Source organism: Hordeum vulgare, chromosome 5H (genome assembly GCF_904849725.1).
Source record: "Hordeum vulgare subsp. vulgare chromosome 5H, MorexV3_pseudomolecules_assembly, whole genome shotgun sequence".
NCBI classification, from domain to species: Eukaryota; Viridiplantae; Streptophyta; class Magnoliopsida; order Poales; family Poaceae; genus Hordeum; species Hordeum vulgare.
In genome coordinates, this window is record NC_058522.1 from 44,288,629 (window position 1) to 44,312,661 (window position 24,033).

Sequence of the window (24,033 nt, forward strand, 5' to 3'; positions counted from 1 at the left end):
CCACCAGGGGGGAGGCGGCGGTGGGCAAGCTTATGGCTTCCCTGGCCGCCTCCTGACCTAGGTTTTGCGCCTATATATTATCAAAAATTCCGCAAAAAATCAGGGGAGCCTTGAAAATACTTTTCCGCCGCCGCAAGCTTCCGTTTTCATGAGATCTCATCTAGAGACCCTTCTCGGCGCCCTGCCGGAGTGGACTTTGGAGGTGGAGGGCTTCTTCATCATCATCATCGCCCCTCCAATGACTCGTGAGTATTTCACTTCAGACCTACGGATCCGTAGTTAGTAGCTAGATGGCTTCTTCTCTCTCTTGGATCTTCAATAAAAAGTTCTCCATGATCTTCATGGAGATCTATCTGATGTAATCTTCTTTGGCGGTGTGTTTGTCGAGATCCGATGAATTGTGGACTTGTGATCAGATTATCTATGATCTATATTTGAGTCTTTGCTGATTTCTTATATGCATGATTTAATATCCTTGTAAGTCTCTTTGAGTCTTGGGTTTTGTTTGGCCAACTAGATCTATGATTCTGGCAATGGGGAAGTGCTTGGTTTTGGGTTCTGCCATGTGGTGACCTTTCCCAGAGACAGTAGGGGCAGCAAGGCACACATCAAGCAGTTGCCATCAAGGGTAAAAATATGGGGGTTTTATCATTGGTTTGAGATTATCCCTCTACATCATGTCATCTTGCTTAAGGCGTTACTATGTTCTTATGGACTTAATACACTAGATGCATGCTGGGTAGCGGTAAACGTGTGGAGTAATAGTAGTAGATGCAGACAGTATCGGTCTACTTGTTTCGGATGTGATGCCTATAGAAATAATCATTGAATAGATATCGTCACGACTCTGCATAGTTCTATTAATTTCTCGACAGTAATTTGTTCACCCACCGTCTACTTGCTTTCATGAGAGAAGCCACTAGTAAACACTACGGCCCCCGGGTCTATTCACATCCATCGTCTACACCTCCGCTTTTACTTTGCTTTGTTACTTTGTTGCGTTTAGTTCTCACTTTGAAAACAATGTATAAGGGATGGCAACCCCTTCATAGCGTTGGGTGCAAGCTTTTGTGTTTGTGCAGGATCTTGAGATACTCTTCCGCCGGATTGATACCTTGGTTCTCAAACTACGGGAAATACTTACCACCACTACGCTACATCATCCTTTCCGCTTCGAGGGAACACCAACGCAAGGCTCCAAGGCCACGGGGGAATCCTTTGCGTACTTTCCTAGGAAGTCCCTTAAGGCGTAGCCGCAGCTGAAGGATTCCTGGTGCCGTTGCTGAGGAGTATCAAGCAACACTCCTATTTCTGGCGCCGTTGGAAGTCCTTTTGTTGCAGTAGCAGAAGAATTTCTAGCGCCGTTGCCGGGGAGGAGCACGTCAAGATAATTCCCCGACAACGTGCCTATTTCTGGCGCCGTTGCCGGGGAGGAGAAATCAAGATCTATCCAAGTAGGTCTCACAAACTCATCTCTTGCATTTACTTTTGTTGCCAGTTGCCTCTCGTTTTCCTCTCCCCCACTTCACATTTGCCGTTTTCATTTGCCTTTCTCCTTCGCCGTTTTCTTTTGCCTTTTTGCCGTTTCCCTTTGCCGGTTTTCTTGCTTGCTTGTGTGTTTGTTTCACTACAGGAATTAGCTTCTTTGCCGTCTGCCATCACAGACGGCAAAGAGTCAATCCCGGATGGCAAAGAGAATACCGCAAACGGCAAAGAATCTCACGGCCGACAAAATTTCTGCGTCAGCCTACGACAGCATTGTAGCTTCTTTGCCGTGTGTCTCCCCAAAGCGGACGGCAAAGAGCTTTGCCGTCAGCTTTTCATAGGAGCAGTCGGCAAAGTGGTCGAGACAGCAGCCGACAGCGTTGCCTCCGTTAGGGGCTAACGGAGGCTTTGCCGTCTGCCTCCCCTCTTCTGTGTCGTCTGCCTCCCCCCTCTTCTTTGCCGTCTGCCTCCCCCTCCTCCTCCCCCTCCTCTGTGCCGCCTGCCTCCCCCCTTCTTTGTCGTCTGCGTCCCTCCACTCTTTGTCGTCTGCCTACCCCTCCCCCCTCCTCTGTGCCCTCTTCTTTGTCGTCTGCCCCACTGGAAGTAGACGGCAAAGATACTATATGGCCAGCTGCTACTGCCTAGGTTGCACAGCTGGGCGCCATGAGGCACCTTTGCCGTCGGTCAGCTGACGGCAAAGGCCTTTGCCATCAGCTGGCAGACGGCAAAGAGCCTATATTGTCACATTTTTTTTATTTTTTCTATTTCACATCACATATACATATAATTCATAGAACATATATGATAAATAGGTCACAACACATATATGATATACATATAAAGCTCATCAATGCCATTTGTTCATGGACGTACATCCCATATATCAAAAGAACCAACACATACAAAGTTTCATCCATATATACATACATATAGTTGCACATATATTGTTCATCCATATATACATATACATATAGTTCCACATTGTTCATCAACTCAAATAAAAACGGAAACTAAAGCACTCCAATGCCAGCTTCCATGCATGTAGTACATCCATTCTGCAAAATGGGAATAAGAAAGTCAGAAGAAGAAGAACAACAACATATATATGACAAATAAGCTAAATTGAAAAAGAAAGAGAAGAATCAAGAAGAGAACAAGGAGAAGAAAAACAAGAAGGAGGAGGAGGAGGAGGAGGGGAAGGAGAAGGAGAAGGAGGAGGAGAAGAAGAAAAAAGAAGAGAAGAAGAAGGAGAAGAAGGAGGAGAAGAAGGAGGAGAGAACAAGAAGGAGAAGAAGGAGGGCTCCTTCTCCTTCTTCTCCTCCTTCTCCTTCTTCTTCTCTTCTTCTTCTCCTCCTCCTTCTTCTTCTTCTCCTTCTCCTTCTCCTTCTCTTCTTCTTCTCTTCTTCTTCTTCTTCTTCCTTCTTTTCATTTCTCCTCTTCTCCTCTTCTTGGAGCTAAATTAGCTAACTATGTCTTTTTGGAGCTAAATGGGCTAATTATGTCATTATAGAGGAAAACAAGCTAAGTGTATAATATTAATGAGCTAACCAAGGTACTTATGCCATTTTGAGCTTATAATGTCTTTTAGGAGCTAAATTGGCTAATTATGTCATTGTTGGGGAAATTAAGGCAAGAAGAATATGAAAGAGGAGAAGAAAGAGGAGGAGGAGGAGAATAAGAAGAAATAAAGAAGAAGGAGGAGAAGGAGGAGGAGGAGGAGAAGGACTAGAAGGTCCTTGGCCTTCTCCTCCTTCTCCTCCTACTCCTCCTCCTCCTCCTCCTCCTTCTTCTCTTCTTCTTATTCTTCTACTTTCTTTTCATTTTTCCTATTTCTTCTCCTCTTCTTGGAGCTAAATTAGCTAACTATGTCTTTTTGGAGCTAAATGGGCTAATTATCCCATTTTAGAGGAAAACAAGCTAGGTATATAATATTAATGAGCTAACCAAGATTCTTATGCCATTTTGAGGTTATTATGGCATTTTGGAGCTAAATGGGCTAATTATGTCATTGTTGGGGAAATTAAGGCAAGGAGAAGATGAAAGAGGAGAAGAAAGAGGAGGAGGAGGAGAAGAAGAAGAAATAAATAAGAATGAGGAGAAGGAGGAGGAGGAGGAGAAGGACTAGAAGGTTCTTGGCCTTCTCCTCCTTCTCCTCCTCCTCCTCCTCCTCCTCCTCCTCCTCCTCCTTCTTCTTCTCTTCTTCTTCTTCTTCTTTCTTTTCATTTTTCCTATTTCTTCTCCTCTTCTCCTCTTCTTGGATCTAAATTAGCTAACTATGTATTTTTGGAGCTAAATGGTATAATTATACCATTTTAGAGGAAAACAAGATAAGTATATAATATTAATGAGCTAACCAAGGTTCTTATGCAATTTTGAGCTTATTATGGCATTTTGGAGCTAAATGGGCTAATTATGTCATTGTTGGGGAAATTAAGGCAAGGAGAATATGAAAGAGGAGAATAAAGATGAGGAGGAGGAGAAGAAGAAGAAATAAAGAAGAAGGAGGAGAAGCAGGAGGAGGAGGAGAAGGACTAGAAGGTCCTTGGCCTTCTCCTCTTCTCCTCCTCCTCCTCCTCCTCCTCCTCGTTCTTCTCTTCTTATTCTTTCTTTTCATTTTTCCTATTTATTCTCCTCTTCTCCTCTTCTTGGAGCTAAATTAGCTAACTATGTATTTTTGGAGCTAAATTGGCTAATTATCCCATTTTAGAGGAAAACAAGCTAAGTATATAATATTAATGAGCTAACCAAGGTTCTTATGCCATTTTGAGCTTATTATGGCATTTTGGAGCTAAATGGGCTAATTATGTCATTGTTGGGGAAATTAAGGCAAGAAGAATATGAAATAGGAGAAGAAAGAGGAGGAGGAGGAGAAGAAGAAGAAATAAAGAAGAAGGGGGAGAAGGAGGAGGAGGAGAAGGACTAGAAGGTCCTTGGCCTTCTCCTCTTCTCTTCTTCTTCTTCTTCTTTCTTTTCATTTTTCCTATTTCTTCTCCTCTTCTCCTCTTCTTGGAGCTAAATTAGCTAACTATGTCTTTTCGGAGCTAAATGGGCTAATTATGTCATTGTTGGGAAAATTAAGGCAAGGAGAATATGAAAGAGGAGAAGAGAAACTTACCGTAGTGGTCATCAAGGAAGAGAAACACCTGGAGAAGGGTCGTGCGATGCCGCTGAGGAGTTATTCTGCAGAATAGATATTTTGTAATGTCTCAGTTAGCATGATGACACTCAATTATTAATACTAGTTTATAATGAAACTCACCGTGCCAATCGAAGAGAAGACGGGCATCGGCGGAGGGACTTGACCGCTCTTCTCGCACAGACTCTGAAGAGTGGGTCGTATTAGTTAGTAATGAAACAGACATTACACACATGATTTGGCTAATGTGAAAAAAAACTTACCACAAAAAGCTCGTACAGGGCCCGTTGACCCGCCTCATTCCAGGACCTCTCCTCCTCAATCAATCGTGTCGTGGTCTGGTCCCTCTCATCAAGAGCAGCCCGACTTGCCAATCTCTCTTTCTCAAGAGCAGCCTCAAAAGTAGCCTGGCTTGCCAATCTATCTTTCTTAAGAGCAGCCTGGTTTGCCAATCTCTCTTTCAGAAGAGTAGCCTGAAACACCATTCCTCGTTACCACTGTAATGCTCTATGGTGACACACATAATGAAATGGATGAAAGTGTTCTTAGTCCATACAACTAACCTCGATGGCAAGATCGACTGGCCGTGGACGACGCATTATCTCAGGACAGCTGCTCAACTAGCGCGCCTTGATCTCCGGGAGAGTGAGTGGACAACGTATTATCTCATCTCCAATGTCTATCGAGCCATGGGGCCTCCCACCACCAGATATCATCACCAGCTCTAGATCCAAAGGTTCCTGGCTAGGGTTAAAGTCATCCCCTTTCGTAGCCTTCCCCGCGTCCCTGTATACCACGAGCTTCTGGTGGGATGATATGTTGGTGAAGTTATTGGGATCATCCAGGTCAGACTCAGAGAATGCCTTTGCCTTCTTGTACGAGGCAGTATGAGCCATGCCATAAAGGTCGTACAAGTGTGGCATCTCCGTCTTATTGTGATGCACCTAAAAGAGAGGAACAAAATATTAGCATGAAGAATGAATTGCATGAATCATGAAGCAAATCACATACCTAGTTTCGTCCGAACTGAAGTAAGTTGGCGCTGCCTTGATGGTGTGGCACAACAACCATTTACCTAAGCCAATCCTTCGCATTCTCGTGGACGGCTCGCCAGCTGCTTGTGCACCACTCATCAACCAACGCCTCCCAACAATCCATCTTATCCGCACACCATCTCTGGGGCACCTGTAAGTTATTAGAAAGAATTTTGAGCGCTACGCCTATGAATGAAATCAAGAAAACTACATAGAAGGACTTAAGAATAGGTAATTACCTTCATGTATTGCTCCTTCTTCAGAAACTTTCCGCGGCAATCCTTCTTCTGCTTCTTAATACCACGTGTGGCGTAATAATCTCGAATACCCTGCAGCCGAGCCTCGTGGCGCAAGTTCTGTAGTAACCGCCTACACTCGGCCTCGAGAACCCTGGCCGCCTACTCCTCATATCCATCCTCACACCTATAGAAGGTCTGCAATCAACCGTGAAAACACCGATTAGTACAATAATTAGCTATATTGTTAATTTTAGATTCTGTAAAAGGATAACTTACCCACAAGCTCTTGATCACCATCTCGGCCCTCGTGTGGCACAAGACACCATCTATAATCTCCTCCGGCGGGGCCTGTGTAGCCTGGTAGTGCTCCCAGGAAAATCCTAGTGTAGGAACCTGACCCTCACCAGGCAACGTGACAAACCCCGGGAAATTTGTCCGGCAAAGCACACCAAGGACGGAGTTCGTCCTGCGGACTCCAAGAGGGTGTACCCATCTCCTACAGTATGATAAGGTCAACGCATTACATATTTGAACAAAGTTGAAGGCAAAAGCTAAAAAGAGAGTAAATGTACTTACCTATCTCCTTCAGGTTTAATCACCGGCCTCTGCTCGCGGGTAGCCAGCACGACCAGGAGACATGTACTACCACTCTTGTACACGGTGGCCCCGTCCACCTGCACATCGCCCTCACTATCTGTAAGCTCATCCCCGCCATCCCCGCCCCCTGAGCCACCCGGACCCTCGGTCCAATCCGGCAACTCGGTACGATCCGGCCAGGTCTCCCATCCAGGCGTCTCAACGTCGGGTGAAGCCTCCGGAACCGCAGTATCGTGGGCCGAATGCACCTCGACCCGAGGCTGCTCCTGGACCAGAGTCTCATGGGACAAATGCCCGTCAACACCAGGCTCCTGGAACGGAGTCCCCATAGCCTCCTCCGCAAACGGGTCGACCATAGTAGTCCTATGCTCGGGTGAATGAGCTGGTGGTGGTGGCAAGGACGGCTCAACAGTCCTCCTGGATCTTCCGCGGCCACCACCTCTCCCTGTACCCTTCCCCTTCTTCCCTACCCGACCAACACCTCTCCCAGTGGGCAATGCCGCCGACGAAGAAGAACCCACAGGTGGTGTCGACAGACTGTCTGCCAAGGCTCTACGGAGAGATAGGGGTGGAAGGGAAGTACCACCCCTCGTGCGGGGCGCCTCGGAAGAATCCGTCGAGCGATCTGGACCAACGCCCACCATCTTTCAACACCTGGTGACCTGCCATGATAAAGATTAAAAGAAATTAGTACAACATAAAAGAATTGAATAACTGACATGAATAATAATATGTACATGAATAATAAAGATTAAAATATATATAATTTAAGTTGTGAATCTTACAAACTAATAATCATCATCAATAAATGCATCATCATCATCACTATCACGCATGTCTTCATGCATGACGTGCTCGTCGGGTTCAACGGCGTGAAGTCGTGAAAGGCCTTCCTTTAATTGTTGAAGCATTGACAGATCATCCGCATCAGTAACCTCTACGAGTTCCGGTCTTCTGGTTCCGGCTCAGGGCTGGAGTCGGATTCATTGTCGCTGTCTACTTCCATGTTCTTGGGTGAAGCACGGCGGTTCTTGAAACGTTTCTTGGAAAAGTGTGTTTCTTGGAAAATTCTGCATCATATGTGTGTGGGTTAATGTGAGGTTCATAATCCTGTTCATTTGGGAGAGGTGGTCTGACATCTGGCGGCACTTCATAAACAACATACCAACCTTCCAGATTCTTATCCGTTTGGCATGCCCACGGTAGATAGAAAACTTGGGTCGCTTGTTGAGCCGTAATATAGACATCGGGAACATCTAAATGGGTGTTTGGATTGATTTCAACTAGTCCTATATGTTCATGCGTCCTTCTAGTCTTCTTCGGCTGGAACCAATAACATTTGAAGACTACGACGTTCGGTGGGTTTTCACCATAGAATTGAAGTTCATAAATTGCTTAAACTCTTCCATAATACTCGATAACACCTTCGCCGATAGCAGAGACACCACAATTTGTAGATTTCCGGTCGGGCATAGATAGCTCTTTGCCAAAGGTACGAAAGAGATACCCGTTGATGTTGTATTTCTCAAATGAATGGACCTTATAGTCAAAACCATTAGCGACTTGTCTCAATTCGGCGACCATAGACTCTGAAATAGCCTACAAGTTTAATACGAGACGATTGTTGCATTAGCCGCAAGTTAGACCAAGAAATGAAATGGTCCATTATTGATAATTACCGTTTGTTTGAACCAAGAGATGAAACCGGGATAGCCGCCTCCTATCTTTTACAGAAGCTCATACTCTTCGACGGAATCATTTTCGATCACCGCTCCATCCGAGAATTTGGCGATGTAATGGTTGTTTGAAATATCCGGGAATAAGAGCAGTTCAATTGAATTAGAAGTTACGGGAAAATGTGCCGAGAACTCACTCGATGTAAGGCCGCACTTTTGTTAGGTTGTTGAAGATATACAACAAAATGTTCCGCCATTCTTCGACATCCAATGTTATTGGTTTCGAAACACTAGCTGGTGCAAGCTTCCCTTTGAATAGGCTGAGGTTGGACCCACCTTTTTTAGGGTCCGCAACATTGTGCCGAGGCTTCGGATTATGCACATGATGATTTTTGGCTTCGTAGTGTGCTGTCACAAAGTTTGCCACCTCCTCAATAGTGAATGCCTCAGCCATCGATGCTTCAATTCTACGCTTATATTTACATTTAGCTCGAAGGGTCTTCTGCATCCTCTCAGTTGCATAGCACCAACGATCTTGCACGGGCCCACCCAATCTTGCCTCGGTCAGTAGATGTAAAATCAAATGCTGCATTGGATTAACGAAGCCCGGTGGAAAGATCTTCTCTAACTTGCACAACAACTCCGATGCAAACTCCTCCATGTCTTCTACCATGCCAGGCGACAATTCTTTCGCACAAAGAACACGGAAGAAATAGCTCAGCTCCGCTAGTACTAGCCATTCATCCTCAGGAATAAAGCCACGTAACATCACCGGCATTACCCGCTCTAGCCATATGTGCCAATCATGACTCTTGAGACCAAAGATTTTTAATTTTTCAAGACTCGCTCCCCTCTTTAGATTCGCTGCATACCCATCGGGGAACATCAAGTGCATTTTGACCCACAAGATAATTTCCCTCATAGCTGGCCTTCCAATATTGAACCAGGCCTTTGGCTTTGACCACTTCTTCTTTCCTTTGCCTTCTCGCATGTTTTGTAACGGTCTATAACATAGTGTCTCTTGATCGACTCTAGCCTTAGTATAATCCTTTGTCTTCCCATCTATGTCGAACAATGTACCAAAAATAGCCTCTCCGATATTCTTTTCAGTGTGCATCATGTCGATATTCTGTGGAAAAAGGAGGTCCTTGAAGTAAGGCAGATCCCAGAAGCATGGCTTGTGAGTCCAGGCGTGTTTTGAATTATACCCCTTGAAATATCCTGGATCAGGCTCGAGGGCGTTTAACTGATCCAGGATATGTTGGCTTGTGAACGCAGGTGGTGCCAAGTTTTTGACAACTTTACCTTTGGTAAAGTTCTTCTTGTCTTTTCTGAACTGATGGTCTGGATCCAGGAACTATCTATGCAAGTCAAAGCAAGAATACTTCCGACCCTCCTGCAACCAATGAAACTGAAGAGCTACCTTGCATTGGGGGCTCGGGAACCTTCCATGCACACACCATCCAGAGAATAGCGCATACGCTGGCAAGTCATGCATAGAGTACATGTACCACACATGCATTTTGAAGTTTTCTTTTCTAGCGGCATCGCATGTCTTGACCCCATTATCCCAAGCTTCTTCCAATTCATCCTTAAGCGGTTGCAGGTACACATTCATATTCTTCCCCGGATAATTTGGCCCTGGAATTATCAACGTTAGAAATATGTTCTTTCTTTGCATAATCTGCCCGGGGGGGAGATTGAGTGGAATGACAAATACAGGCCAACAACTGTATTGGATTGCCGTCATGCCGAAGGGATTAAAACCATCTGTGGCGGTGCAGACTCGAGGATTCCTTGGATCTGCCGCTTTATCCTGATGCAATCCATCAAAATGTTTCCACGCTTCCCCATCCGATGTGCGTACCACCATCTTATTCCCATCCGCATCTAGTTCGGTTCTTTTGCCCAATTTGTGCCATGTCATCTGTCTGGCTGTCTCTTCGACCATGAAAAGACGTTGAAGTCTTGGTACGATTGGCATATACTGCAGAACACTAACTACGATTTTGGTCTGCCTCTTCTCACCCATACCGTTGTCTACCACAAGATAACTGCAAGACTCGCAATTGGGACAATAGTCCAAGTGTGCATACTCCTTCCTAAATAAGACACATCCTTTCTCACATGCATCTATCTTCTCATAGGGCATCTTAAGTACACGAAGTATTTTGTCCAACTGGTACATGTTTGCAGGCATGACATGGCCTTTGGGTAGGAAGCGTCCAAATAGTGTCATCATCGCGTCGTAGCATTCTCTTCCCAAGTTGAACTGAGCCTTCAGAGCCATTACTTGTGCAATTGCATCCAGCTGACAGAGCTCGGTGTCCTCATGGAGAGGACGTTTTGAAGACTCCAACATTTCATAAAAGGCCTTTGCAGATTCCTCCATCTCATCTTCCGAATCCCGAGCATCATCAAAGTCTTGCACCATGTCTTCGATCCCAGTACCATGCCCGTCCGTGCGACGACGGACCACCTCAGCTCTTGTGAATTGTATAGACTCACCATGAAATGTCCACACCGTATAATTAGGGTTAAAACCCCTCCTCTGCAGGTGTTTAATCATTACAGCATCTGTCGTCTTTTTATAGTTGTCGCATCCAGGACAAGGGCAATAGTTTCTTTCCTGGCCATTTGCGAATGCGGCTTTCACAAATTCCTTTGTTTTTACAAACCATTCTTTCGTCATCTCTTTCTGACTAGGGTGACTGTTATACATCCACGCACGATCACTCATCTTGCCTAGCTACTAAAGACAGAAGAAATATATTTATATATAATTTAGCATTTATATTCATCGGTTAATCAGGTTCGCCATTTTTATTACGTCCAGGCAATCTACACGCTAATTGGTAAAGATTGGTCCTAATCCCACCCGAGTATGTGTAGATTGTGTTCGTTTTCCCATGCTCTGCTCCGGATGCAACGCAAAATTTCGGCAGCACCTCCCCGCTGTTCTCCTGATACACATCTCCGCAATAAACAGAGAGGATGTGCATCCGGAGAACAACAGGGAGGCACTGACGAAATTCCGCATCGGATCTAGAGCATAGCATACGAGAAAACGAACCCAATCTACACATACTCAGGCTGTCCATGGATAATGTTGGACAATTCAAAAGGATGGCGGTTATAAATATGCAAAGACATGCATATTTGTAGATGTCGTCCTTTCGAACGGGAGACGCATACTGGTCACGCATACTGATAAATTAATTTAATTACCTAAATCTAGAAAGTTTCATCTGGAAACCGAACCACAGTAAATGAAGGGGCGGGGAGGAGATGAAATTTGTACTGACCTACGAATGCAGGGGCGGAGCTCGTACAATGCACGGGCAAGTCTTCGCACAGCAGACCTCACAGCGACGAGACAACTATCACATGTAAATCCACCCGATCAACACAAATGTTCTAATTATGTCATTTTAGAGGAAAACAAGTAAAGAATATAATATTCATGAGCTAACCAAGGTTTTTATACCATTTTGCAGCTAAATGGGCTAATTATCTCATTGTTGGGGAAAATAAGGTCAGGAGAATAAGATAGAGGAGAAGAAAGAGGAGGAGGAGAAGAAGAAGAATAAATCAAGAAGAAGGAGGAGGTGAAGGAGAAGAAGGAGGAGGAGAAGGTATTCTTCTTCTCTTCTTCTCTTCTTCTTCTCTTCTTCTTTTCTTCTTCTCCTTCTTATTTTTGTCTTCTCCTCCTCCTCTTCTTCTTCTTCTTCTCCTCCTCCTCCTCCTCTTCTCATCTTCTCCTCCTCCTCCTCTTCTCCTTCTTCATGTTCTCTCTATTAAGCTAATTAACTAACTAACCTAACTAACCAAGCTAACTAAACCTATCGCTAAACCTAGATAGCACTAAACAGCAAAAAAATAAAAAAAAAGAATCTACCACTAAGTAACTAAAAAAGATTCTAGCTACCACTAATTAACAAAACAAAATCTACCACTAAACTACCTACTAAATCTACTAACTAACTAACTAAATCTACCAACTAACTAAACTACCACTAAAACAACTAATTAGCTAACCTACCAACTAAACTATATATGCAGCTAAATCTGTTAATTAGCAAAAAAAGAAAAAAAAGGACTCACCGGAGGGGGTGGCCGGGGAGGAGGAGGGTGCGGCGGTGGAGGAGAGGGCGGTGGTGGCGGAGGGGGGGTGGTGGAGAAGGGACGAGCTTCGACGGCGGTGGTGGAGGAGGAGGGGGCGTGGTGGAGGAGGGGGCGCAGGGAGGAGGGGGCACAGGGAGGCCGTAGGAGGGCGTAGGGAGGCCGGAGGAGGGGGGCGGCGGCGCAGGGAGTCCGGAGACCGGAGGAGGGAGGAGGAGGGGGCGCAGGGAGGCCGGAGGAGGAGGGGGCGGCGGTGCAGGGTGGCTGGAGGCCGGAGGAGGGAGGAGGAGGGGCGCAGGGAGGCTGGAGGAGGAGGGGCGGCGGTGCAGGGAGGCCGAAGGCCGGAGGAGGAGGGGGCGCAGGGAGGTCGGAGGAGGAGGGGCGGCGGCGCAGGGAGGCCGGAGGAGGGCACGGCGGCGGTGGTGGTGTCGGGGGGTGAGAGAGAGGGGTGTGGGTAGCTGTTAGGGGTGAGAAAGAGGCGCGTGGGGGTGTGGCTAACGGCCGTTAGGGCGCACCCTCTTTGCCGTCCGCCTCCCAACGGCACAGAGGAGAAAACTGGACGACAAAGAGAGAGGTCATTAGGGGGGGAGAGAGGGGGTGCGGGGTGGGCCACCCGAGTGCTTTGCCGTCTGCCTAAGTGATGTTTGCCGTGAGCCCAGCTCTTTGCCGTCAGCCTGAGTGGTGTTTGCCGTGAGCCAGCAGACGGCAAAGAAGCAGCTGATGGCAAAGACCCTCTTTGCCATCAGCCTTCTCTTTGCCGTCTGGTTTCTGGTAGCTGATGGCAAAGAGGGCCTTTGCCATCACACAACAGACGACAAAGAAGCAGCAGATGGCAAAAAACTGTTTTCCAGTAGTGTTTGTTTGTTGAAGACATCATGTCTGGAAACACCAAACTTTGCGACTTCTCGAGCACTAATAAAAATGATTTTATTAGTACTCCGATTGCTCCCGCCACTAGTGCGGAATCGTATGAAATCAACGCAGCTTTGCTGAATCTTGTTATGAAAGAGCAATTCTCTAGCCTTCCTAGTGAAGATGTCGCATCCCATCTCAATACCTTCATTGAGCTTTGTGATATGCAAAAGAAAAGAGATGTGGATAATGACGTGATTAAGTTAAAACTTTTTCCTTTCTCGTTGCGAGATCGCGCAAAAACTTGGTTTTCTTCTTTGCCTAAAAATAGTATCGATTCTTGGGATAGGTGCAAAGATGCTTACATATCCAACTATTTTCCGCCGGCTAAGATCATCTCCTTACGTAACGATATCATGAATTTCAAGCAACTTGATCATGAACACGTTGCACAATCTTGGGAGAGGATGAAGCTTATGATTAGAAATTGTCCCGCTCATGGTATGAGTTTGTGGATGATTATACAAAACATTTACGCTGGCTTGAATTTCGCTTCTCACAATATCTTGGACTCCGCCTCAGGTGGAACGTTCATGGAAATCACGTTAGGAGACGCTACAAAACTCCTAGACAATATCATGACCAACTACTCTCAGTGGCACACTGAACGGTCGCCTGCTAGCAAAAAGGTGGACGCTATAGAAGAGATTAACTCGCTTAGTGCTAAGATGGACGAGTTGATGAATTTGGTTGCTAGTAGAAATGCTACCGTAGATCCTAATGACATGCCACTATCTTCTTTGATTGAGAGTAGCAACGCTAGTTTGGACGTGAATTTTGTTGGTAGGAACAATTTTGGCAACAATGATGCTTTTAGAGGAAACTATGTTCCTAGGCCTTTTCCTAGTAACTCCTCTAACAATTATGGCAATTCCTACGGCAACACTTATGGAAATCATAACAAATTACCCTCTGATCTAGAGAGTAATATCAAGGAGTTCATCAACTGTCAAAAGATTTTCAATGCGTCCATAGAGGAAAAACTACTCAAAATAGACGATTTGGCTAAGAGAGGTTATAGGATGTCTTGTGATATTGATGCTTTGAAAGTTAGATGCGCTCCTCCCAAGATCAACTTGGATGGAACTTTGAAAGCTATGCGTATCTCCATGAATGAGAGCAAAGAAAGAACTGCCCAAATTCACGCTAGACATGAATGGTTTAAAAGGGTGCGTTCTAGTGATGCAAATCACGAAGATCTTAAAGTGCTTGGTGTGTCTCCTGTTGAATCTTTGTTTTCGGATGTCAAACCTACTTATGGAGGGGCTGGATATGAATCCACTTTGGTTGAAAAATGCCCCGATGATTCGGAGTTCACCTATCTTGATGATAAAGGTGTGGAGAGTGGAGTAGAAGAAGTCAAAATTTTGGGTAGTAATGAAACTCCCACTTTGGATTTCAAGGAATTCAATAATGACAATTGCTCCTTGTTTGAATGCATTTCTTTGATGCAATCCATTGCAAACTCTTCACATGCTTGTAGCCAAAGCAAAGCCTTTACCGCGCATATCGTAGATGCTATGATGAAATCTCTTGAAGAGAAGCTCGAACTAGAAGTCTCGATTCCTAGAAAACTTCATGATGAGTGGAAACCTGCTATCAAAATCAAGATCAAAAACTATGAGTGCAATGCATTGTGTGATTTGGGTGCTAGTGTTTCCACGATTCCAAAGTCTTTATGTCATATTCTTGGTTTTCATGAGATAGAAGAGTGTTCTCTTAATTTGCATCTTGCGGATTCTACTATCAAGAAACCCATGGGAAGGATCGATGATGTTCTTATTGTTTCAAATACGAACTATGTACCCGTGGATTTCATTGTACTTGACATAGATTGCAATCCTTCATGTCCCATTATTCTTGGTTGACCTTTCCTAAGGACTATTGGTGCTATCATCGATATGAAGGAAGGGAATATTAGATTTCAATTTCCCTTAAAGAAGGGCATGGAGAACTTTCCTAGAAAAGAAAATAAGATTGCCTTATGAATCTATGATGAGGGCTACCTATGGTTTGAGCACCAAAGATGACTATACGTGATTCCATCAGTTTCGCCTAGCTAAGGGCGTTAAACAAAAGGGCTTGTTGGGACGCAACCCAATGAATCTATCCTTTTTATTTCTGTTTTGGGTTTTCCACACTTTCATAATTCTGTTATAATTGTATTTTTTTGTGTTTCTTTTTGCGTTTGTGCCAAGCAAAACCGTTATGATTAGTCCTGAGGATGATCGTTTGCTCATGCTGGGAAAGACAGAAACTTTCTGCTCACGAAAAGAATTTTCATTTTTTCTGTAAGAGCTTTTGAGTTGATTCTTTTTGCTTCTCATTGCTACGCAAATTCTTGAGACTGTCGTAATGATTCAGAATTTTTGAAGTACCAGAGGTATACGAAACATACAGATTGCTACAGACTGGTCTCCTGTTAACAGATTCTGTTTTTGTTGTGTTGGTTGCTTATTTTGATGAAACTATGGATAATATTGAGGGGTATTAGCCATGGAAGATTGAAAGTACAGTAACCCAACATCAGCACAAGTAGAATTTAAGTTTGCTACAGTACCTAAGAAAGTGGTGGCTTGCTTTCTTGTACTAATGTTATCACGAGTTTCTGTTTAAGTTTCGTGCTGTGAAGTTTTCAAGATTTGGGTGAAGTTCTTAAGGACAAAAAGATAAAGAGTGGCAAGAGCTCAAGCTTGGGGATGCCCAAGGAACCCCAAGAGATTCAAGGTTGCCATAAAAGCCTAAGCTTGGGGATGCCCCGGGAAGGCATCCCCTCTCTCGTCTTCAATCCATCGGAACGTTACTTGGGGCTATTGTTTTATTCACCACATGTTATGTGTTTTTGCTTGGAGCGTCTTGTATCGTAGGAGTCTTTTATTTTTGTTGTGTCACAATCATCCTTGCTGCACACCTAGAGAGAGAGACATGCACACACCGTGATTTTGTCGTGCTTCACTTATATCTTTTGAGCTAGATACTTTTAGTCTATGTGCTTCACTTATATCTTTTAGAGCGCAGTGGTGCGTGGCTTGGTAGTTGATCTATGCTTTGAAAATAGTCTCAAAAGGGGTAGTTATCCAAAGGGATACGAAAACTTCCTCCTTCATGTGCATTGAATAATTAGAGAAGTTTGATTCATCTCAATTAGTTTTGAGTTGTGGTTATGGTAATATTGAAGTCATGCTAGTAAGGTGTTGTGGATCTACAAATACTTGTGTTTAAGTTAGTGATTCCCATAGCATGCACGTATGGTGAACCTCTATGTGATGAAATCTGAGCATGATTAGTCTAGTGATTGTCATCCTTTGCGTGGCGGTCGGGATCGCGCGATGGTTTATACCTACCAACCCTTCCCCTAGGAGTATGCGTTGAATGCTTTGTTTCGATTACTAATAAAACTTTTGCAACAAGTATATGAGTTCTTCATGACTAATGTTGAGTCTATGGTTTAGATGCACTTTCACCTTCCACCATCACTATCTTCTTAGTGTCATGCAACTTTCGCTGGTGCACAAAACCCACCATTAGCCTCCCTCAAAACAACCACCATACCTACCTACTATGGTTTTTTCAAAGTCATTCCGAGATATATTGCCATGCAACTACCACCATGATATGTGCAACCACGTCTACATTGCCTTTGCACGATCATAAGATATCTAGCATGATGTTTCCATTGATGTCTATGCCATGCTAGATCATTGCCACGGTACACTACCGAAGGCATTCCATATAGAGTCATAGTTGCTCTAAGTCTTGAGTTGAAAGTGTGATGATCATCATTATTGGAGCATTGTCCCATGTGAGGAAATAAAAGAGGCCAAAGAAGCCCATAAAAAAGAGGCCAAAGAGCCACCAAAATAAAAAAATAAAAAAATGAGAGAAAAAGAGAGAAGGGACAATGCTACCATTTTTTTCCACACTTGTGCATTTTGAGCACCATGATCTTCATGACTAAGAGTCTCTCGTTTTGTCACCATCATATAGCTAGTGGGAAATTTTCATTATATAACTTGGCTTGTATATTCCAATGATAGGCTTCCTCAAAATTGCCTTAGGTCTTCGTGAGCAAGCAAGTTGGATGCACACCCACTAGTTTTCTTTAAGAGCTTTCACGTACTTATAGCTCTAGTGCATTATTTATATGGCAATCCCTACTCATTCACATTGATATCTAATGACGAGTATCTCCACAACTCATTGATATGCCTAGTTAATGTGACTATCTTCTCCTTTTTGTCTTGCAACCCCCACCACATTCCACACCATCTATAGTGCTATAACCATGGCTCACGCTCATGTATTGCGTGAGAGTTGAAAATGTTTGAGAAAGTAAAGGTGTGAAACAATTACTTGGCAAATACCGGGGTTGTGCATGATTTAAATTCGTTGTGCAATGATGATAGAGCATAGCCAGACTATATGCTTTTGTAGGGATAACTTTCTTTTGGCCTTGTTATTTTGAAAGTTCATGATTACTTTGCTAGTTTGCTTGAATTATTATTGTTTCCACGTCAATAGCAAACTATTGTTTTGAATCTAATGGATCTGAACATTCACGTCACATAAGAGGAATTACAAAGGACACCTATGCTAGGTAGCATGAAAGCATCAAAAATTCATTCTTATCACTTCCCTACTCGAGTACGAGCAGGAGTTAAGCTTGGGGATGCTTGATACGTCTCAAACGTATCTATAATTTTTTATGGTTTCACGCTGTTATCTTGTCTTCTTTGTATGTTTTATGTACCTTTTTATATCTTTTTGGGGACTAACTTATTGATTCAGTGCCAAGTGCCAGTTCCTGTTTTTCCGTGTTTTTGACTCTTTTCAGATCTGATTTTGGAACGGAGTCCAAACGGAATAAAATCCCTGAAATAATTTTTCCCGAACGAAAGAAGACCAGGGAGCCTTTGGGCCAAGCTAGGTGGGCCCTAGGGAGCCCACAAGCTTGCACCACGCCACCAGGGGGACGAGGCGGTGGGCAAGCTTGTGGCTTCCCTGGCCGCCTCCTGACCTAGGTTTTGCGCCTATATATTACCAAATATTCCGCAAAAAATCAGCGGAGCCTCGAAAATACTTTTCCGCCGCCGCAAGCTTCCGTTTCCGTGAGATCTCATCTGGAGACCCTTCCCGGCGACGTGCCGGAGGGGACTTTGGAGGTGGAGGGCTTCTTCATCATCATCATCGCCCCTCCAATAACTCGTGAGTAGTTCACTCCAGACCTTCGGGTCCGTAGTTAGTAGGTAGATGGCTTCTTCTCTCTCTTGGATCTTTAATACAAAGTTCTCCATGATCTTCATGGAGATCTATCCGATGTAATCTTGTTTGGCGGTATGTTTGTCGAGATCCGATGAATTGTGGACTTGTGATCAAATTATCTATGATATATATTTGAGTCTTTGCTGATTTCTTATATGCATGATTTGATATCCTTGTAAGTCTCTCCGAGTCTTGGGTTTTGTTTGGCCAACGAGATCTACGATTCTGGCAGTGGGAGAAGTGCTTGGTTTTGGGTTCTGCCATGTGGTGACCTTTCCAAGTGACAGTAGAAGCAGCAAGGCACACATCAAGCAGTTGCCATCAAGGATAAAAAGATGGGGTTTTATCATTGGTTTGAGATTATCCCTCTACATCATGTCATCTTGCTTAAGGCGTTACTCTGTTCTTATGGACTTAATACACTAGATGCATGCTGGATAGCAGTCAACGTGTGGAGTAATAGTAGTAGATGGAGACAGTATCGGTCTACTTGTTTCGGAAGTGATGCCTATGGAAATAATCATTGCATAGATATCATCACGACTCTGCACAGTTCTATCAATTGCTCGACAGTAATTTGTTCACACACCGTCTACTTGCTTTCATGAGACAAGCCACTAGTAAACACTACGGCCCCCGGGTCTATTCACATCCATCGTTTACACCTCCGCTTTTACTTTGCTTTGTTACTTTGTTGCTTTCAGTTCTCACTTGGCAAACAATCTATAAGGGATTGACAACCCCTTCATAGCGTTGGGTGCAAGCTTTTGTGTTTGTGCAGGATCTTGAGATACTATTCCGCCGGATTGATACCTTGGTTCTCAAACTAAGGGAAATACTTACCACCGCTATGCTACATCACCCTTTCCGCTTCGAGGGAACACCAACGCAAGGCTCCAAGGCCACGGGGGAAATCCTTTGCATACTTGCTTAGGAAGTCCCTTAAGGCGTAGCTGCAGCTGAAGGATTCCTGGTGCCGTTGCTAAGGAGTATCAAGCAACACTCCTATTTCTGGCGCCGTTGGAAGGTATTTTGTTGCAGTAGCAATAAACACATGTTGAATATAACACTCCTAGCATGGAAGATACCAATAGCCCTCTATCACCACATGAGCGGTTCGGGCATGCAAAACAGATTTATTTCTTGAAGGTTTAGAGAATGGCACATGCAAATTTACTTGGAACGGCAGGTAGATACCGCAAATAGGTAGGTATGGTGGACTCTCATGGAAAAACTTTTGGGTTTATGGGAGTGGATGCACAAGCAGTATTCCCGCTTAGTACAAGTGAAGGCTAGCAAAAGACTGGGAAGCGACCAACTAGTGAGCAAAAACAGTCATCAAGATGCAATGAGTTTGACTAACATTGAATGCAAGCATGAACAGGATATAAATCACCACTGACACGAACATCATAGAGGCTATGTTGATTTTGTTTCAACTACATGCATGAACATGCGCCAAGTCAAGCCACAGTTGGCATCCTATCATACTACATCATTCAAAGGAGAATACCATCCTTTCATACTACATCATAGTCATCTCAAAATCTATGTTGGCATCTGACGTCAGTTGTGCTTCTCTGGCAATGGCTCCAGAAAAGTGTTGATCCTGCAATCTCTAGTGTTAGCTAGAGAATGCTTATAACAACTAACCTTCTCCTGCAAAGGCACTAGAAGAATGCTAATAGCACTCCCCGGCAATGAAACTGGAAGAATGTTGTTGATGGCCCACCAGCGCGTGGTTCGCAACAGTTTTTGAGGGTAGAGTATTCGACCCAAATTTGTAGGTAAGCCTTAGGAGGTGAGAGTATACTCCGAAGTATTAGTAGCTGAATTTATCAGATTCAACCACACCTGAAAGATTAGTATCTGCAAGCACAATGGTGACAGCGAAGTAGTAACAGCGAAGTAGTGGGTATCGGCAGTGTAACGAGCAAATGGAGTGGCAAGGAACATCAGTAGTGACAGCAGTAGCAAGTAGCAACAGTAGCAAGCGACAGTAGTACCAACAGTAGCAGCTGAGCAAAGCAAGTAACAGCAGTAGCAACAGTAGTAGCAGCAGCAGAGCAAGACAAGTAATAGCAGTAGCAACAGTAGTAGCAGCAGAGCAAGACAAGTAAAAGCAGTAGCAATAGTAGTAGCAGCAGAGCAAGACAAGTAACGGCAGTAGCAACAGTAGGACAAACTCGTAGGCATTGGGTCGGTGATTTGTTTCGATGATATTCATAATGCAACAGCTATAACACGGAGAGATATGTGGCTAGCTCCCGTTCGTTAATGTGATGTAGGCATGCATTCCGTGTGTCGTCATACGTGCTTAGGGAAAAGAACTTGCATGACATCTATTTTCCATCCCTCCCGTGGCAACGGGGTCCAAAAGGAAACTACGGGATATTAAGGTTCTCCTTTTAATAAAGAACCGGACCAACGCATTAGCACTTGGTGAACACATGAACTCCTCAAACTATGGTCGTCACCGGGAGTGGTTCTGGTTATTGCCACTCCGGGGTTGCCGGATCATAACACATAGCAGGTAACTACAACTTGCAAGAACGGAGAATAGCCACTAAGTCACCTCAATGGGGATATGTATCTCCCCAACAAGCAAATCATACTTCATCTTGACACGACGAATAGGGCATTCAAAGCGCCCAATGAGAATCGATGAAGTCTTTTCGATAGCATTGATGCAATGTACTTGATATCGTTTCTTCGGAAAGTGCATTGTGTGCTCATAAGCGTTGACATGGAAAGTGACATTGCCTTTGTTGCAATCTATAACAGGACCTACAGTGTTTAAAAAGGGTCTTCCGAGGATGATAGCCATGGCATCGTCCTTGGGAATATCCAAGATAACAAAGTCTGTTAAGATAGTAATATTAGCAACCACAACAGGCACATCCTCGCAAATGCCGATAGGGAAAGATGTTGATTTGTCGGCCATTTGCAGAGAAATTTAAGTGGGTATCAACTTATCCAACTCAGGTCTAAGATAAAGAGAGAGCGGCATAACACTAACACCGGCTCCAAGGTCACATAAGGCAGTTCTTACGTAGTTTCATTTAATAGAGCAAGGTATAGTGGGCACTCAGGGATCACCAAGTTTCTTAGGAGTTCCACCTTTGAAAGTGTAATTGGCAAGCATGGTGGAGATCTCAAGATCTGGTATCCTCCGTTTATTAGTCGCGATATCTTTCATGTACTTGGCATACTGTGACATCTTGAGCATATCAGTTAACCGCATCTGCAGAAATACGGGTCTTATCATCTCAACGAAGCGCTCAAAATTCTCATCATCCTTTTCCTTGGATGGCTTAGGAGGAAAGGGCATAGGTCTCTGAATCCATGGCTCTCTTTCTTTACCATGCTTCCTAGCAGTGAAGTCATTCCACTCGTATCTCTTAGGTTGTTGGTTATCAGGATTAACCGTAAGTTCAATCTCCACATCCTCATCATGGCTAGGTTGAGCATTATTATGAACATCACTATCCACATTGTCACCAGGTTCATGTTCATCACCTGATTGTGTTTCTGCATCAGACGCAGAAATATCATTAGGTCCTTCAGGTGTGATAGTATTTGGTGAACTGGCGTGCCGGTTTCTATCATCCTTCTTCTTCTCTTCAGGATTACTAGGTGTATCAGCATTGGTTCCTTGAGAATCTTGATCAATTCTCTTAGGATGACCTTCAGGATCCAAAGGTTCCTGAGTCATTTTGCCTCCTCTAGTAGTGACTCTGACAGAGTTGTCATTTAATTCATTGAGCAAGTCATTCTGAGCTTTAAGTACTTGTTCTACCTGAGTAGTAATCATAGAGGCATGTTTACTCAGAAGCTTCAGAGCATTGACATTTCTGTCTACACAAGCACTTAGATGGCTAAGCATACGAGCACTTTGTTCCAAATGTCTCCTAACATAATCATTGAAACTCTGTTATTTGGCAACAAAGTTGTCAAATTCATCAAAGCATAGGCTAGCAGGTTTATCAAAAGGAATATCACTCTCATCAAACCTACGCAGAGAATTCACTTCTACTACCTGTATCGGGTTATCGAGACCGTGGATCTCTTCGATAGGTGGTAGATTTTTGACATCTTCAGATCTAATGCCTTTCTTTTGCATATACTTCTTGGCTTCTTGCATATCTTCGGGATTGAGGAATAGAATACCTCTTTTCTTAGGAGTTGGCTTAGGAGGTGGTTCGGGAATAGTCCAAGCATTATCGTTGATCAAGAGCTTATTCAGTAGGGTCTCAGCTTGTTCTACAGTTCGTTCCCTAAAAACACAACCGACACAACTATCTAGGTAGTCTCTAGAGGCATCGGTAAGTCCGTTATAGAGGATATCAAGTATCTCGTTCTTCTTGAGAGGGTGATCAGGCAAAGCATTCTGTAGCTGGACGAGCCTCCCCCAAGCTTGTGGAAGACTCTCTTCTTGGAGTTGAGAAAAGTTGTATATTTCCTCCAAGGCAGCTTGCTTCTTATGGGAGGGGAAATATTTCTCACAGAAGTAATAGACCATCTCCTGGGGACTATGCACACATCCAGGAGCAAGAGAGGTGAACCAGGCTTTAGCATCATCCTTTAGAGAGAAAGGAAACAGCTTAAGGATATAGTAGTGGCGGATCTTCTCCTCATTAGTGAAAAGGTTGGCTATTTTGGATAGTTTGCCAAGATGGATTATTAAAATATTAAAAGTGTGTGGTATTTTTTTCTTCCGTTGCAACGCACGGGCCCTTTTGCTAGTAACTAATTATAGAAGATAAAGCTAAGAGATGATCCATTGTAGACTCTCTTTTTACATCTCTAAATTACATGCAAAATTTAAGATAAGATTATCTTATCAACCATTGTACATGCCTTATAAAGAAAGTGAACGGTCTTATTGCATCGTTTCTTTTGACCGGACGCTAATCGGACGGGTATTTCAGACATTTAAAGATGAAATAGGGGTAGTTGTACATGCTCTCACACTAACAGTTATGTGGTTGTCGTGCAAGGAGAGCATTAATGTGTTAGACACTTAGACTGCAGTTGTGCTATGATGCTCCCGTTGGCCCTTTCTTTTACAAGTTCATGGTCCACTGGCTGGGTCGGACCTTGTATCTCTTGTTTACACAGGTTAGGCACGTGAATGTAATTGCCATATTCATGGTATTTTTGTTTCCTTTGGTTGGATTGAACAGAGGATGAATACCTTGTGTTTAGCGTTGATGGTGTTGGGACAAAACTGAAGCTTGCATTTGAAACTGGTATTCATGATACAGTTGGGATTGACCTGGTATGTGATCGATTGCTATATATATGCGCTCTTTGTCACATCTATCACGTGGAGTGAATCAATCCCTATATTGTTTGTTCATCATTGTAGGTAGCTATGAGTGTCAATGACATCTTAACATCAGGCGCAAAACCATTGGTATTCTCCGATTACTATGCTACGGGCAAGCTTGATGTCGATCTTGCAGAGAAGGTAATGTGGTGTTGTTGTTCACTTAATGCAACATTTGTTGCTTATTGTAATCTTGTCTTCAGCTCATGAAGTGGTGTTTATTCATATTTAATTGCAT

At 43.9% G+C, this 24,033-nt stretch overlaps 1 protein-coding gene across 1 annotated transcript in view; it reads left to right on the forward strand.

The window, feature by feature from the left end:
* Positions 1-24,033, forward strand: part of LOC123396289 (phosphoribosylformylglycinamidine cyclo-ligase, chloroplastic/mitochondrial-like) — a 97,239-nt gene that overhangs the window by 71,961 nt on the left and 1,245 nt on the right. The window contains exons 2-3 of the mRNA XM_045091266.1: positions 23,650-23,744; positions 23,835-23,936. Coding sequence (XP_044947201.1) covers positions 23,650-23,744; positions 23,835-23,936 — 197 coding nt within the window. The remainder of the gene's footprint in view (positions 1-23,649; positions 23,745-23,834; positions 23,937-24,033) is intronic.